Source organism: Macaca fascicularis, chromosome 16 (assembly GCF_037993035.2).
Source record: "Macaca fascicularis isolate 582-1 chromosome 16, T2T-MFA8v1.1".
In the NCBI taxonomy this organism is placed as follows: Eukaryota; Metazoa; Chordata; class Mammalia; order Primates; family Cercopithecidae; genus Macaca; species Macaca fascicularis.
In genome coordinates, this window is record NC_088390.1 from 59,502,822 (window position 1) to 59,517,018 (window position 14,197).

At 52.2% G+C, this 14,197-nt stretch overlaps 1 protein-coding gene across 23 annotated transcripts in view; it reads right to left on the minus strand.

The window, feature by feature from the left end:
• Positions 1 to 4,923: 4,923 nt before the first annotated feature.
• The window catches only part of SRCIN1 (SRC kinase signaling inhibitor 1), a 76,946-nt gene continuing 67,672 nt past the window's right edge, over positions 4,924 to 14,197 (minus strand). For 16 of the 23 annotated variants that reach the window (XM_074019423.1, XM_045374887.3, XM_065531436.2 and 13 more), the window contains one exon: positions 7,949 to 8,319. In XM_074019423.1, coding sequence (XP_073875524.1) covers positions 8,185 to 8,319 — 135 coding nt within the window. In that variant the 3' untranslated portion in view covers positions 7,949 to 8,184. Of the gene's footprint in view, positions 8,571 to 14,197 lie in introns of all 23 variants that reach the window. The other 7 variants (XM_074019433.1, XM_074019432.1, XM_074019431.1 and 4 more) reach the window with 2 other exon arrangements.

Sequence of the window (14,197 nt, forward strand, 5' to 3'; positions counted from 1 at the left end):
ATCGCTTGTGCTCAGGAGTTTGAGGTTGCAGTGAGCTATGATGGTGCCAGTGCACTCCAGTGTGGGTGACAGAGCAAGACCTTGTCTCAAAAAAGTAAAATAGGGTAAATAAAATACAATAAAACTTGCTCTGCCTATCCAGTGGGTTTTTTTCTTTTTTTCTTTTTCTTTTTTTTTCTTTTTAAGACCGAGTTTCTCTCTTCTTGCCCAGGCTGGAGTGCAGTGGTACGATCTCAGCTCACCGCAATCTCCGCCTTCCAGTTTCAAGCAATTCTCCTGCCTCAGCCTCCCGAGTAGCTGGTACTACAGGCGCGTGCCACCACACCTAGCTACTTTTTTGTATTTTTAGTAGAGACAGGGTTTCACCATGTTGGCCAGGATGGTCTCGATCTCTTGACCTCATGATCCACCCACCTCGGCCTCCCAAAGTGCTGGGATTACAGGCATGAGCCACCGCGCCCGGCCTCCAGTGGGGTTTGATATATTTCATAGGAAACATTTCTTTGGGAAAACTCCAAATCTATGAGGGCTTAGGTGAAAGGAATAAAGATGTTTCCCTGCCCTTCTAGAATGGACATGGAGAGGCAGCATGATTGTCACCCTGAACTAAAGCACAGGCTGGGAGTTTGAGTGAAGATTTCTGGAACGATGACAAAGGGGAGGGGAGGGAGGGATCCCTCTGCTAGGTGTGCCATTACGAGTGGTATCAGTCAGTCAGCACCAGTGAGCTTTGAGGGAGCCTGTTCTCAGTTAAGGGGCACAGATGCCACTAGGACCAGGTCCCCAAACTGTGGATCGTGCTCTGTCACTCTGTGAGCTCAGAGACCACTTAAGCCCAGAGAGGATTGCAGACAGTGAAGGAGAGACGCCGAGGGCTTCCCTGACCACTATGCGTCAAGTAGCCCCTGCCTCCTCTCCATCGGGAGCCTGAGCTCTGAAGGCAGTCAGATCGTGCTCAAATCTTGGCCAGAGCCAGCCTTCCCCACCGATAGCACGGAGGTAATAATATCTATTGTCTGGGTTGTTAGAGGATTAATGGACTCTCCATAAATGTTAGCAATTAGTATTATAAAACATTAATAAAGCATGGCTACTGGGAGGGGTAAGTTCCGGATTTATTTTTCATTTTTGAGACAGGGTCTCGCTCTGTCACCCAGGCTGGAGTACAGTGGCACGATCATGGTTCACTGCAGCGTCAACTTCCCCAGCTCAAACGATCCTCCCACCTCAGCCTCCCGAGTAGCTGAGATACAGGTACCCACCACCACATCTGGCTAATTCTTGTATTTTTTTTGTAGAGATGGGGTTTTACCATGTTGCCCAGGCTGGTCTCCAACCCCTGAGCTCAAGCAATCTGCCCTCCTCGGCCTCCAAAGTGCTACGATTACAGGCATGAGCCACCTCGCCCAGCCAAGTCCCGGATTTCAATTCTGGCTCCATCACTCCAACGCTACAAAGTCTCTGAGACACATTTTCCCCTTCCCTCAGACATTGGGGTGTTAGGCTTGAGTGAGTCCAGGCAGCTGTCATCTGCACCTGGTCCTAAATTATCACTCTGCATTCACTCCTGCCTCTCCATCTCCTTTCTACAAGGCAGCCAGAGGTAACGATTTTATTTATTTATTTATTTATTTATTTATTTATTTATTTATTTATTTATTTTTGAGAGAGAGTCTCACTCTGTCTCCCAGGCTGGAGTGCAGTGGTACGATCTTGGTTCACTGCAATCTCTGCCTTGCAGGTTCAAGCTGATTCTCCTGCCTCAGCCTCCCGAGTAGCTGGGATTACAGGTGCACACCACCACACCCAGTACATTTTTGTATTTTTAGTAGAGGTGAGGTTTTAACCATGTTGGCCATGCTGGTCCTGCACTCCTGGCCTCAAGTGATGATCCACCTGCTTTGGCCTTCCAAAGTGCTGGGATTACAGGTGTGAGCCACCACGCCTGTCCTACTGTATTGTGTTGTGTTGTGTTGTGTTGTGTTGTATTGTATTGTATTGCATTGTATTGTATTGTATTGTATTGTAGACAGGGTGTCCCTCTGTCACCCACACTGGAGTGCAATGGTGCCATCATAGCTCACTGCAACTTCGAACTCCTGGCCCAAGCAATCCTCCCGCCTCAGCTTCCCCAGTAGCTGGAACTGCAGGTGCATGCCACTCTGAGATAACTTTCTTTTTATTTTCTTTTTTTTTGAGACAGAGTTTCATTCTTGTCGCCCAGGCTGGAGTGCAATGCCATGATCTTGGCTCATTGCAACCTCTGCCCCCCGGGTTCAAGTGATTCTCCTGCCTCAGCTTCCCCAGTAGCTGGGATTACAGGTGCCCACCAACATGCCCAGCTAATTTTTGTATTTTTAGTAGACACGGGGTTTCACCATGTTGGCCAGGCTGGTCTCGAGCTCCTGTCCTTGTGATCTGCCCACCTCAGCCTCCCAAAGTGCTGGGATTACAGGCATGAGCCACCGCACCCAGCCCACTCTGAGACCACTTCTGAAACATGTCAGTTCATGACACTTTCTTACTTTAAACCCTCCTATTGTTTTCCATGGCACCTTCCTTACGGCAGCCCATAAGGCCTCACATGAGGAGGCTTCTGCCCACCACGCTGCACTTTCCCCTCTTCACTCTTCTTGGATTTCCTTCATTTTCCAGAACGCACTGGTTATGTCCCACCCAGGGCCTTGTGCCTGGGACCCTCAGCCACCAGCGCCCCCAAAGCCCACTCCTCACCCATAAGGTCTCCCCTCAAATGTGACCGACCCTGCTGCTCCCTGACACACCTGTTGCAGGCCTCTTTCCTGTGCGCTCCCAGCGCCTGCCTTGGTTGAGCTCAGGTGTCTGTGTTCTGTCTGCTGGCTGTCCTGGTGGCTCCCCTGCCAGACAGAGCCCCAGCCCCAAGGAGTGGATGAGCAGTGCCTCACAAGGAGTGCATCCTGGATAGGCATCTGGCGGGAGAATGAGTGCCAGCCTCCTTCCAGGCGTGCAGCGGATGGTTCCACTTGTTACTTGATCTTGAACTGTCATGAGTGCAGTGATTCTGAGAGAGGGGGTTTTTGGCTCCTCTCCCAGTTTTGGGGGAATAGGATGGCAGAGAGAAGGCAAGATCTGCTGACATTCTAAAAAGGACATAGGGATGGGCTCCGGGCAGGCTGGGGACTGGCTTTCTGTGAGTCTCAAGGGTTGCTGGGCTTCGATGGGTGGGTGACTCATGGAGGGGCATTCCCTGCAGACAGAAGGCAGGTTGCTGCCCTCTGTCTCTAAAGAGGTCTTTAGGAGAAGAAAGCGCAACTGGGGTCCCTGCAGTAACTGGAAGATTGTGGCTCCAGGACACGGTCATTACCTTCAGGGATGGAAGTGAAGTGATGCTGAGCAGGGAGAAGAGATTCAGTAATATGCCAGCCCTCAGTCACACAGAACAGCTGGAGGGGCAGCCTGGGGGACTCTTAGAACATGCTGGAACAGTGGCACAGCCTTCAGAATTCCAGGAAAGCCTGTAAAGCCCAATCAGGACCCGTGGCCCACTCCGTGGTGCTCTGTGTAGCAGGTGCTGCTTTGCTGTGGCTGTTTGCGCATATGTGTGTACATACCTAAAGCACAGAGGTGTCAAATGTATTTTGTATTGTTACTGCTTTACAGGTTTGAAAGCTGCAGCATCTAGAAAAGATGGGTTTGGTCGGGCTCAGTGGCTCACACCTGTAATCCCAGCACTTTGGAAGGCCAAGGTGGGCAGATAACATGAGCTCAGGAGTTCGAGACCAGCCTGGGCAACATGGCGAAATCTCGTCTCTACAAAAAATACAAAAAATGTAGCCAAGTGTGGTGGCAGGCACCTGTAGTTCCAGCTACTTGGGAGGCTGAGGTGGGAGGATTACCTGAGCCCAGGGAAGTTGAGGCTATAGTGAGCTGTAATCATGCACTCCAGCCTGAGTGACAGAGGGAAACCCTGTCTAAAAAAAAAAAAAAGAAAGAAAAGAAAAGAAAGAAAGAAGGCCGGGCACGGTGGCTCAAGCCTGTAATCCCAGCACTTTGGGAGGCCGAGACAGGCGGATCACGAGGTCAGGAGATCAAGACCATCCTAGCTAACACGGTGAAACCCCGTCTCTACTAAAAAATACAAAAGACTAGCTGGGCGAGGTGGTGGGCGCCTGTAGTCCCAGCTACTTGGGAGGCTGAGGCAGGAGAATGGTGTGAACCCGGGAGGCGGAGCTTGCAGTGAGCTGAGATCTGGCCACTGCACTCCAGCCTGGGTGACAGAGCAAGACTCTGTCTCAAAAAAAAAAAAAGAAAGAAAAGATGGGTGGACCCCAACAAGGGTCATCTCACTCAAAGGGCAGGAGGCTGAGACCCAATGCAAGGGACTGCTGGAGGGCTGATGACCTCGGTTTTTGGGGTAACCACAAGCTTTGGTGTCAGGCAGAGCTGGATTCAAACTTACTGGTTTGTCTACAACTTACCAGTTGTATGACTCTGGGTAAGATGCCCAACATCTCTGAGCTTTGTCTCGCCCGAGTAGGAAGTGCTGGTAGCTACCTCACCAACGGCTGTGAGGGTTAGGCAGGGCACCTCCTGGAATGCCAAGCCAAGAGCTGTTTTTGTTTGTTTTTGTTTTTTGAGACAGGGTCTCGCTCTCTCACCCAGGTTGGAGTGCAGTGGTGCGATCTTGGCTCACTGCAACCTGTACCTCCTGGGTTCAAGAGATTCTCATGCCTCAGCCACCCGAGTAGCTGGGATTACAGGTGTGTACACCACCCCACCTGGCTAATCCCAGGGGCCCTGTTCTGTCCTCCCCCTCATGCTCTGCCAGCTGAAGACCAATGGCTGCCAGGGATTCCCCACCTGCCACCCCACCCATCTCAGCACCTTCCAGATCCTCCAGGGTGAAGCAGAGAAATAATGAGACATCAGCCTATAGGAAGGAGATCCAGGAGAGGAAAAAGAAACAAGTTTTATTAAAGCCCCAAACACTTGGCTAGAAAAACTGAAAAGGAAAGAGAGCAGGGAGGTGGGAAGAAGAAAAAAGGACATTAAAAAAGAGAGACAGAGAAAACACAGCAACCCTTTTCCATTTAGAAATTGTCAAGTTACACCGACAGAGGTCACAGAATATCCACAGAAGCCATCACTGCTACACCAACATGGGCCCTACAGGGTGGACGGGGCAGGGTGTGGAGCTGGGGCTCACCCCAGGGGACCCCCTGGGGACCCCACTCAGAGCCTCAGGCCTGAGGCTCCTGGGGAAACAGCATATTGTGGAAGGGGCAGGAGAGAAACCCCCCATGCGAGTAACACAGCACAGTGGGCGGGGCCTGAGAGGACCAGGTACAGGGGTCCCCTGAGACATCTCAGTTTTCTCTTGGTCAAGCACACACTGATGGACAGAGCAGCGAGGCGCATGCGGCTGGGGGCACTGACGTGCTGCAGGCTGTGAGAGGGCCAGCGGGGACGGGGGCTTGGGAAGGGAGCCGGAGCCAGTGGTGCAGGGATGATGAACACACGCACACAGAGGCACACCCACACACCTGGTCTGCACCAGCACACACACGTGCACACACACACTCGCAGACACAGATCACATGCACCTCCATGTACGTGTCTCTGTCCACATGTACGTGGCCCACACACAAGACTCTGGCGCTAGGCATGTCTGCACACACATTACACATGTTCTCACACACAAAGCTCCTCTCACGCTAACATGCAGGTAGGCACGTGCCAATGCCCAAACAGGTTACATGCACCTATGTGTCCACGCCTTCCGCCACACACGTGCTCGGCCATTCCTGTGGGTGCAGGCCCCATGCGTCTGCACACACGGTGCATGGGCTCACGCCAGCGCACACACAGGCTGCACGCGATTCCACACGGATGCCTCCCAGCCCATAAATGTGCAGGAACCAAAGGGAAAGAAAGATGCAAATCCCACTGGACTTCACCCGAGCGGGCGGGGCGGGGCACATGGCTCCCTCCTTCTGCCCCTTCGTGGATGGACACTGTCCCCCCCACCTCCCCCACAAAGGGACATTCAACTCAGGACAATGACGGTGGGGCACACATTCCAGTCACAGGGCTGAGGGTGGGAGCTGGGGGCAAGCGAAGTAGCAAGCAGAGAGTAATGGAGTGGAGGGAGGAGGGGGCACCACTCCCCCCTCCCCTCCCAAGTCAGGGGGTCTCTGTACAGCCAAATCAAACCAGACCGTTTCACTGGGACCACAGAAGCCAGGCCGACGCGCCCGCCCCCAGCCCCCTCCCCCGCCAAAACAGTGGCCAGGGAGAGAGTGCCGTGGTTTTCTTTTCTTTTTCTTTTTTAAATATTTATATATATTTATATTACGTATATTATATATATAATATGTAAATATATTTTTAAAACAATATAAAATGTTAAGACACTTCACTTAAATGTAAAGAGTTGCCTGCAATTAAAAGTAATTGCATCATTTATGAGGTCCTTTTTTTTTTTTCTATTTTCCAGGGTTTTTTTTTTTTTTTCAGGAGGGATTTTTTTTTCCTCTTTTGTTATTTTTCAAAAAGGCTTGCTCGCCTTGTTACAAAAATGATCCAAAGCTAGAAAACAAGGATGAACCAACAAAGGCAAAAACGAAAAAAGAAATGAAGAAACACAACCCCAGTTTCCCCTCCCCCCAAACCTTCAACAGCTCCTGGCTCTCCCCAAGTGCAGCCTTTCCCCAGCCAGGCCCCAGGGGTTGGGGGGCTCTGCCTCTTGCGCACCTCCTCCTTTCTGTGCTTGCTGGGGGGACTGATTCGAGTCCCCCTCCCCTGTGCTTGCTTCACTTTGTGCTCCAAGTGGGACACCTGCTGCCGGGGACCCCACTCCTCCTCCTCCTCTTCTCCCATCCTCTCCCTACTGGCTCCTCACTGTGCCCTCTGGGCGGCCAGGAGTGAGAACCAAAATTGGCCTCTCTCTGCCTCCCCAGGACCCGGCCAAAAGCAAGGTGGCACTGCCAACTGCCTCTGCAGGGCAGGCAGGGCATCCACAGGCCAGGGGCGCTGGCTGGACGGTCAGGCCTCAGGGACCTTCAGACATCTCACCAGGGTCACCAGAGCCCCATTGAAAAACTACTTCTCATCCTTTCCCGGAAAACCCTCAAATCGCCAAGAGGATGACTGAAGGTCAAGTCACCCCACCTCGGGGTCCCAGGTGTGTTCACTGCTCCCCATCAAGCCCCTCTCGACCCTCCCATTTCCCTCAAACCAGACCCTTCCCCCAACTGCAGGCCACAAAACCTGGTTTTCTAGGCCCCTCATTCTTGCCCACCCCACCCCCATTAAATAAGTTAATGCCATTTAAAGTGCTAAATCAGGAAACTAAAAGTACCAAATACCCGTCCGGGCCGCCCTCTCCCAAGGCAGTGTCCCCGATGTCCAGCTGTCCGTGCAACCCACCCTCCACAGCCAGCAGACCAAAGGGCCTCTGTCCTCCACTCCCCACAGGACGGCGAGGCCCAGGAGGCCAGCGCCTCCCCAGGGACGCAGACTCCATGGCCTCACACCCACCCTGAGGCCTCTCAAGCTCCGGCCTAGTCTCCAGCCTGTCCGTCTCTACTCCAGGCCCAGTGGGGTGTGAGTGGGAGGAGGCAGAGCAGCCACAGAGGAGGTCGCAGTCTTGTCCGAGCTTGGACAGGGAGTGGGGCGTCTCCAAGGCCAGTCTCCCTGCACCCCGCTCTCCAGCCTGGTATATGGGTTGGTCCGATGTCCCCGCGTTCCTCCAGGAAAGTACCGAGAAACGGGAGAGGGGTCTCCCACTGCTCCAAGTCTCCGTGGCTCAGAGTTTGTTTGGAGTATTCTTGGGAAGTGAGGGAAGGCGGGAAGGGGGTGCAGAGCTTCGGGATGGACTGAGGGGAAAGAGTGGTGAAAGAGAAGAGGGAGAGACGTGACAGGGGCGGCCAGTGAGAGGCCAGCTGAGAACAGATCAAGGAAGGTGGTGTGTTTGGTTTTTAGTTTTACTGTTTAAAAAAAAGATAATTAAAAGTGAATCATTAAAAAAAAAACCAAAAACACCAACAGAGGATGGGTAGAGGGAGCTGAGGGCCACACCCTCCTCTGCAGGGCGCACCCCTCAGGGGGTCTGGAGAGTAGGGTGGGGTGGAGATGAAGGGAAGAGAGGGGAGAAATGGCAGGAGTAAGGGAGGGGGACAGGCAGGGCAGCGGGGTGAGGGGCTTCTAGAAGGAGATGGAAGAATTCCTTGCCCCAAAGGAAGTCAATACAGGGATAGAGGTTCTGGAAGCCGAGGGCTTTTCTGAGACTGGGCTCGAGGTCTCATTCGACCCGCTCATCTCTTTAGATGGTTTAGTGGCCTGGAACAAAAACAGGGGTCAGGGGTCAGAGAGCAGAAGGGAGCGCCTCCATGCTGGCCCCCAGCTGAAGTTTTAAAAGTGGAAAATCTCCACAAATCCAAGGAAATTAACTGCAAAAGGAAGAAGCCAGAGGGGCATCTGGAGAGAGAGGTCCCTTGAATGGGGGGGGCGGGGGCAGAAAAGGCAGGGAGGGGGCACGAGGTTGGACAAAGGGCCTAGGTGGTCAGAGCAGGAGGGCAGGCCCACAGTTACTGAGAGCAGAGAGAGAAGCAGAGAGTGACCAGAGAAGCACAGGAGAGGCCGCGCCCAGGACGGGCAGACGGGGAAGTGGGGATGGGGAAGGGTAGGGGAGGGGAGGAAGAAGAAGTGAAACGTTAGCTGGGACAGGGGCACATGCCCTGCGGGGGAGCGGGGGCAGGGTGGGGAAAGGCTCCTAGTCCCAACTGGCCTGTCATACAGCCAGAGCCCCTTCCAGCCTCATCCTGGTGGCAACAGAGGAGGGGGCTTATCCCCCCGGTGGGGAATAAACACTTCAAGCACGCCCACCTCCACCACCACCACCTGGAAATCTGGGAAGAAGGTGCTACCGCACCAGGCTCCTGCTCAGTGCAGGAAGCCCCACTGCGCACCCTGCAAGCGCTTGTCGCCCCAGTTGGTAACAGGAGGCTACTTCCTCATGACTCGTCCTGCCCTCACTGGTCAGTTCTAGTGGTCAGAACTGACCCCTCATCCTCGTCCCACCTTTGGTGTCTCCACCGGTCCTGGAGGCTTGTCCTCTGGAGCTGCGGTCTCCAAAGTGCAGTTTGAGAGCTACATGCATTACCTCATCACTTCCAGGGGACACCTTGTGGCATGCATCATGAATGCAGATTCCTGGGCTCCCCTCCAGAATCCATCTCTTGTGTGGGCTCATGCATGTGCATTTTAAGCAGGCGCCCCAGGGGCCTCTGCTGCACACTTACCTTTGAGATCCACTGGGTTAAGGCTACGCAGACCCGGGTTTCTCTCTGTAATTGTAATCACTGTCCCTCCTGGCCTTGCTTAGCTACTAGTGTGAGAACTGAATCACCCAGATTTAAAAAAGATCCAAAAGATAAGACAGGGTGCTGTGGCGAGTCACCAGAGACCACCCTGAGGTTAGGTCTGGGCAGGGTCGTTCACTTCCCTGTACTATCACCCTGCTGCTAGGGGATTTTCTCAGATGCCTTGCAGCGGAGAAACTGGAGAAGCTAGAGTCTAAAGCAAGCCCTGTCTCCAGCAGCCTGCCTGGCTCACAGTGAAGAACCAACGCTGGCTGCAATCACCATTTCTCCTTTACAGGTGCACAGATGGTTGGTTCTGCGATACACCTGGGTTTTGCTCACCACAGTGTAGTCTGTCATCTACATTTCCCTTTTATGAGAATCAAAACCAGGGCCAGGTGTGGTGGCTCACACCTGTAATCCCAGCACTTTAGGAGGCTGAGGCAGGAGGATTGTTTGAGCCCAGGAAGTCAAGACTGGCCTGGGCAACATGGCGAGACCTCATCTCTACTAAAAATAAAAATAAAATTTTAATAGCTGAGTGTGATGTTGTGTGCCAGTGGAGGCTGAGGTGGGAGGATGGCCTGAGCCCAGGAGGTGGAAGTGGCAGTGAGCCGTGATTGCACCACTGCATTCCAGCCTGGGTGACAGAATAGGCCCTGTTTTTTTTGTTTGTTTGTTTTGTTTTGTTTTGTTTTGTTATTTATTTATTTATTTAAGTTAAAGCGGAAGTTCCCCATTTGAGCTTTCTTTTTCTTTTCTTCCTTGCTTTTTTTTTTTTTTTTTTTTTGGAGACAGATTTTTGCTCTTGTTGCCCAGGCGGGAGTGCAATGGCACGATCTTGGCTCATAGCAACTTCTGCCTCCCGGGTTCAAGTAATTCTCCTGCCTCAGCCTCCCGAGTAGCTGAAATTACAGGCATGTGCCACCACGTCTGGCTAATTTTGTATTTTTAGTAAGATAAGGTTTCTCCATGTTGGTCAGGCTGGTTTCGAACTCCCGACCTTAGGTGATCCGCCCACCTCGGCCTCCCAAAGGGTTGGGACTACAGGCATGAGCCATCACGCCCAGCCTTGTTTGGGTTTTCTAACCCCTCTCCTCTGCTCATCCATTACTCAAGGGAGTTCTAGGGGGTCCAGGGAGGGCCCAGCCACAGGGTCGTCAGACTCACGCAGTCCTCAGCATGTGTCAGGCATAGCCCCTGCCCTCTCTGTGCCCCCAGTACCTGGGCCTGGAGACAAATTCATCTAAAGGGAACCAGAGGCTCTCTGACCATTGTGTCACTTACCTTGGGCTCAGTCCTGCCTCTCCTCTGCTCTAGCCTTTCCCATTTAAAGTTCTTTCCCCCAAAGCCAGATGGGAGAGGAGCACTGTCCAGTTTCCCCTGATATCGCTTCACACCTCACTATGTCCCCTGGCAAGGTGCTGATTCTCCCCGGCTGTCCTTTTCCCTCTGAACTGATCTTCTAGGTAAAAGCTGCTTTTTCTGCTCCTGTCCCTTCAACATTTTTCAAGAGCCTCGTTCTATTTCAAGCTTTGGTCTTTGGAACACGTCTTCCGGCACCACCACCTGGCTCCTATATTCAGGCAGGTGACGTGCCCTCACCTAGTCGAGGTCCCTCTTCTCCCCACAACAGCCAGTGCAAGACCTTTAGACATCCAGCTTCACCAGTTTATGGGGATGCCTCATCCCTGTCCCGCTTCTTCATGGAGACCACTTCTGCAAGCATGTGCTTTCTAAAATCCTCTCGGGCCATCTTCCCTCCCAGGAGACTCTGGCCACACCGTCCACAATCCACTCTCCTGAAGTTGAGGGAGCACATCCAGCTGTGCCCGGTGACCCCAGCCTGTGCCGCTAACCCTTCTCAGGTGACACAGCTGCTATCTCTGAAGATTCCTGTCATTTCCTTTCACCCATCATCCTCCCCTGCTGGTTCCAATTATGTCCAGAGAAGCAGAACTTTGTCACCTTTGTGGCAAGGCAGAAACCTCATACATGTCCAGTTTTCAGCTGGGGGAGGCATGGAGCACTGAGCTGGTCCCAGAGGGCAGCACCCTGCACACCTCCCTCTTGTCTGGGGATCAGAGCCGGCCGCCTGCTCTCGCTGGGTCCATGCTCCCCAGGCCCTTCACACTCAGACGCCCAGATGTCAAGACAAGTGTGGAACCTCTTGACTCTACAGACCTCTCTGGCTCCACCTCCAGGGCCATTCCCAGGGCCACCCTCCCTAGCCCCCACGCCCTCCTTCCTTGCTAAGCCCTGCATGGATTAGGAGAAGCTGGGCTTTCCCCAGCCCAAAGTGGGGGGTGTGGGGATCATGACAAAATCTATGGCAACTGGAGAAATTCCTTTCTTCTTGCCAGTGACTGATTTAGGAATGGGCAGTGAGATAAGAGGTGTGGTCTGTTGGGGGCTTCTGGGAAAGATTCTCTGGCTTCTAAAAACAGCTGTGTGAGGCCGGGCTCAGGCCTATAATCCCAGCACTTTGGGAGGCCTAGGCGGGTAGATCACTTGACGTCAGGAGTTTGAGACCAGCCTGGCCAACACAGTGAAACCCCAACTCTACCAAAAAATACGAAAATTAACCAGGCATGGTGGCACACGCCTTTAGTCCCAGCTACTTGGGAGGCTGAGGCAGGAGGATGGCTTGAACCACAGAGGTGGAGGTTGCAGTGGGTTGAGATCACACCACTGCACTCCAGCCTGGGCGACAGCCTGGGCGACAGCCTGGGCGACTCTATCTCAAAAAAAATTTTTAAATAAATAAATAAATAAATAAATAAATAAATAAATAAATAAAAACAGCTGTGTGAAGCTGGGCATGGTGGCTCATGCCTATAATCCCAGCACTTTGGGAAGCTTAGGTGGGTGGACCACCTGCAGTCAGGAGTTTGAGACCAGCCTGAGCAACGTGACGAAACCCCATCTGTACCAAAAATACACAAAATTAGTGAGGCGTGGTGGTGCCACCTGCCGTCCAGCTACTTGGAAGGCTGACACGGGAGGATCGATTGAGCCTGGGGACGTCAAGGCTGCAGTGAGCAGAGATTATGTCACTGCATTCCAGCCTGGGCGACAGAGTAACTGTCTCAAAAATAATAATAATAAAATAAGGCCAGGCACAGTGGTTCACGCCTGTAATCCCAGCACTTTGGGAAGCTGAGGCGCATGGATCACAAAGTCGGGAGTTCAAGATCAGCCTGGCCAACATGGTGAAACCCCATCTTTACTAAAAATACAAAAATTAGCCAGGTGCAATGGTAGGCACCAGTAATCCCAGCTACTTGGGAGACTGAGGCAGGAGAACTGCTTGAACCCAGGAGGTGGAGGTTGCAGTCAGCCGAAATCGTGCTACTGCACTCCAGCCTGCATGACAGAGTGAGACTCCATCTCGAAAAAATATATTATAATAATAATAATAATAAAATAGGCCAGGTGTGGTGGCTCACACCTGTAATCCCAGCACTTTGGGAGGCTGGGGCGGGCAAATCACAAGGTCAGGAGTTCGAGAATAGCCAGAACAGCCTGACCAACATGGTGAAACCCTGTCTCTACTAAAAATACAAAAATTAGCCAGGCATGGTGGTGGGCACCTGTAATCTCAGCTACTTAGGAGGCTGAGGTAGGAGAATTGCTTGAATCCAGGAGGCAGAGGTTGCAGTGGGCCAAGATTGCGTCATTGCACTGCAGCCTGGGTGACAGAGTAAGACTCTGTCTCAAAAAAATAAAATAAAATAAAATAATAATAATAATAATAAAATAATAAAAATGACAACGGGACCAAATGCAAAGAAACTTGGGTCCTGATATCCTCAAGCTGCTGAATTCACCAACCCTGGAGCCTCCCTGCTTCCAGCCTTCTTGGTTACAGAGTACCTTTCTTTATTGTTTAAGCCATGTTGAATCAGGGTTCCTGTTCCTTGCAGCTGAAAGCATTCTCACTGACACACGTGAAGCCCAGCGTTGCTTTATTGCTCTATTCAACCTTTGTTTTTTGTTAACGTATCACCTTCTAGAATTCTCGTCACAAGCGCGATCTCATCAAGGCTTGCTCACACCCATGAGGTTATGCTCCCTGGCAGGGCAACAGAATCCAGTACTAAGACAACAGAATTTGTAGCAGGTGGACTTGGGTTTAAGTCCCAGCTCTGCCACTTTTTAACTGTGTGACCTTAATTCCATATCTCTCTGGGCCCTCATGTCCTCACCTGCAAACGGATAACAGACCTCACAGCACCAGATGCACACCAGGAGATGATGCCAACTGGGTGTAAGACCCAGCACCCGACACTCTCAGTAAACATGCAACAAATGGTAACCATTATAGCCATTGCCATTTTAACCTTTCAGATTTGCTTTGTCTGTTTCCATCTGCATTGGGCCTGATCAGTGGCAAATTCATTCGCTCATTCACTCAACAAATATTTACTGAGTGCCTACGTATGCCAAGCACTATTCTAGGTGCTGTGGGGATGCAGCCGTGACAACACAGATTTACCTTAAGGTATAAAAGTTGTAAACTTGGTACCTAACAGGTATGCTATCTGTCTTTCACTTGCCTCTCCATGCCCCAGAACCAATTATGGGGGGTCTCAGTATGTTGCCCAGGCTGGTCTCAAACTCCTGGCCTCAAGTGATCCTCCTGTCTTAGCCTCCCAAAGTGTTGGGGGGTAGAGTTCCTTCCCTTCTCTCTCCCTCCTGGGAGCTGTGTCACAGGCAGCAGCTGTGCCCTCCACAGCACAGCTCTGCTACTCCTGCCCTCTGGGACTCGCTAAACACCTGCCCCACTGCCCTTCCCCCAGGGAGTCACAGCCTCCTGCTCTGAGATGTCCATGGGTACCTTGGCATCCCTTGTT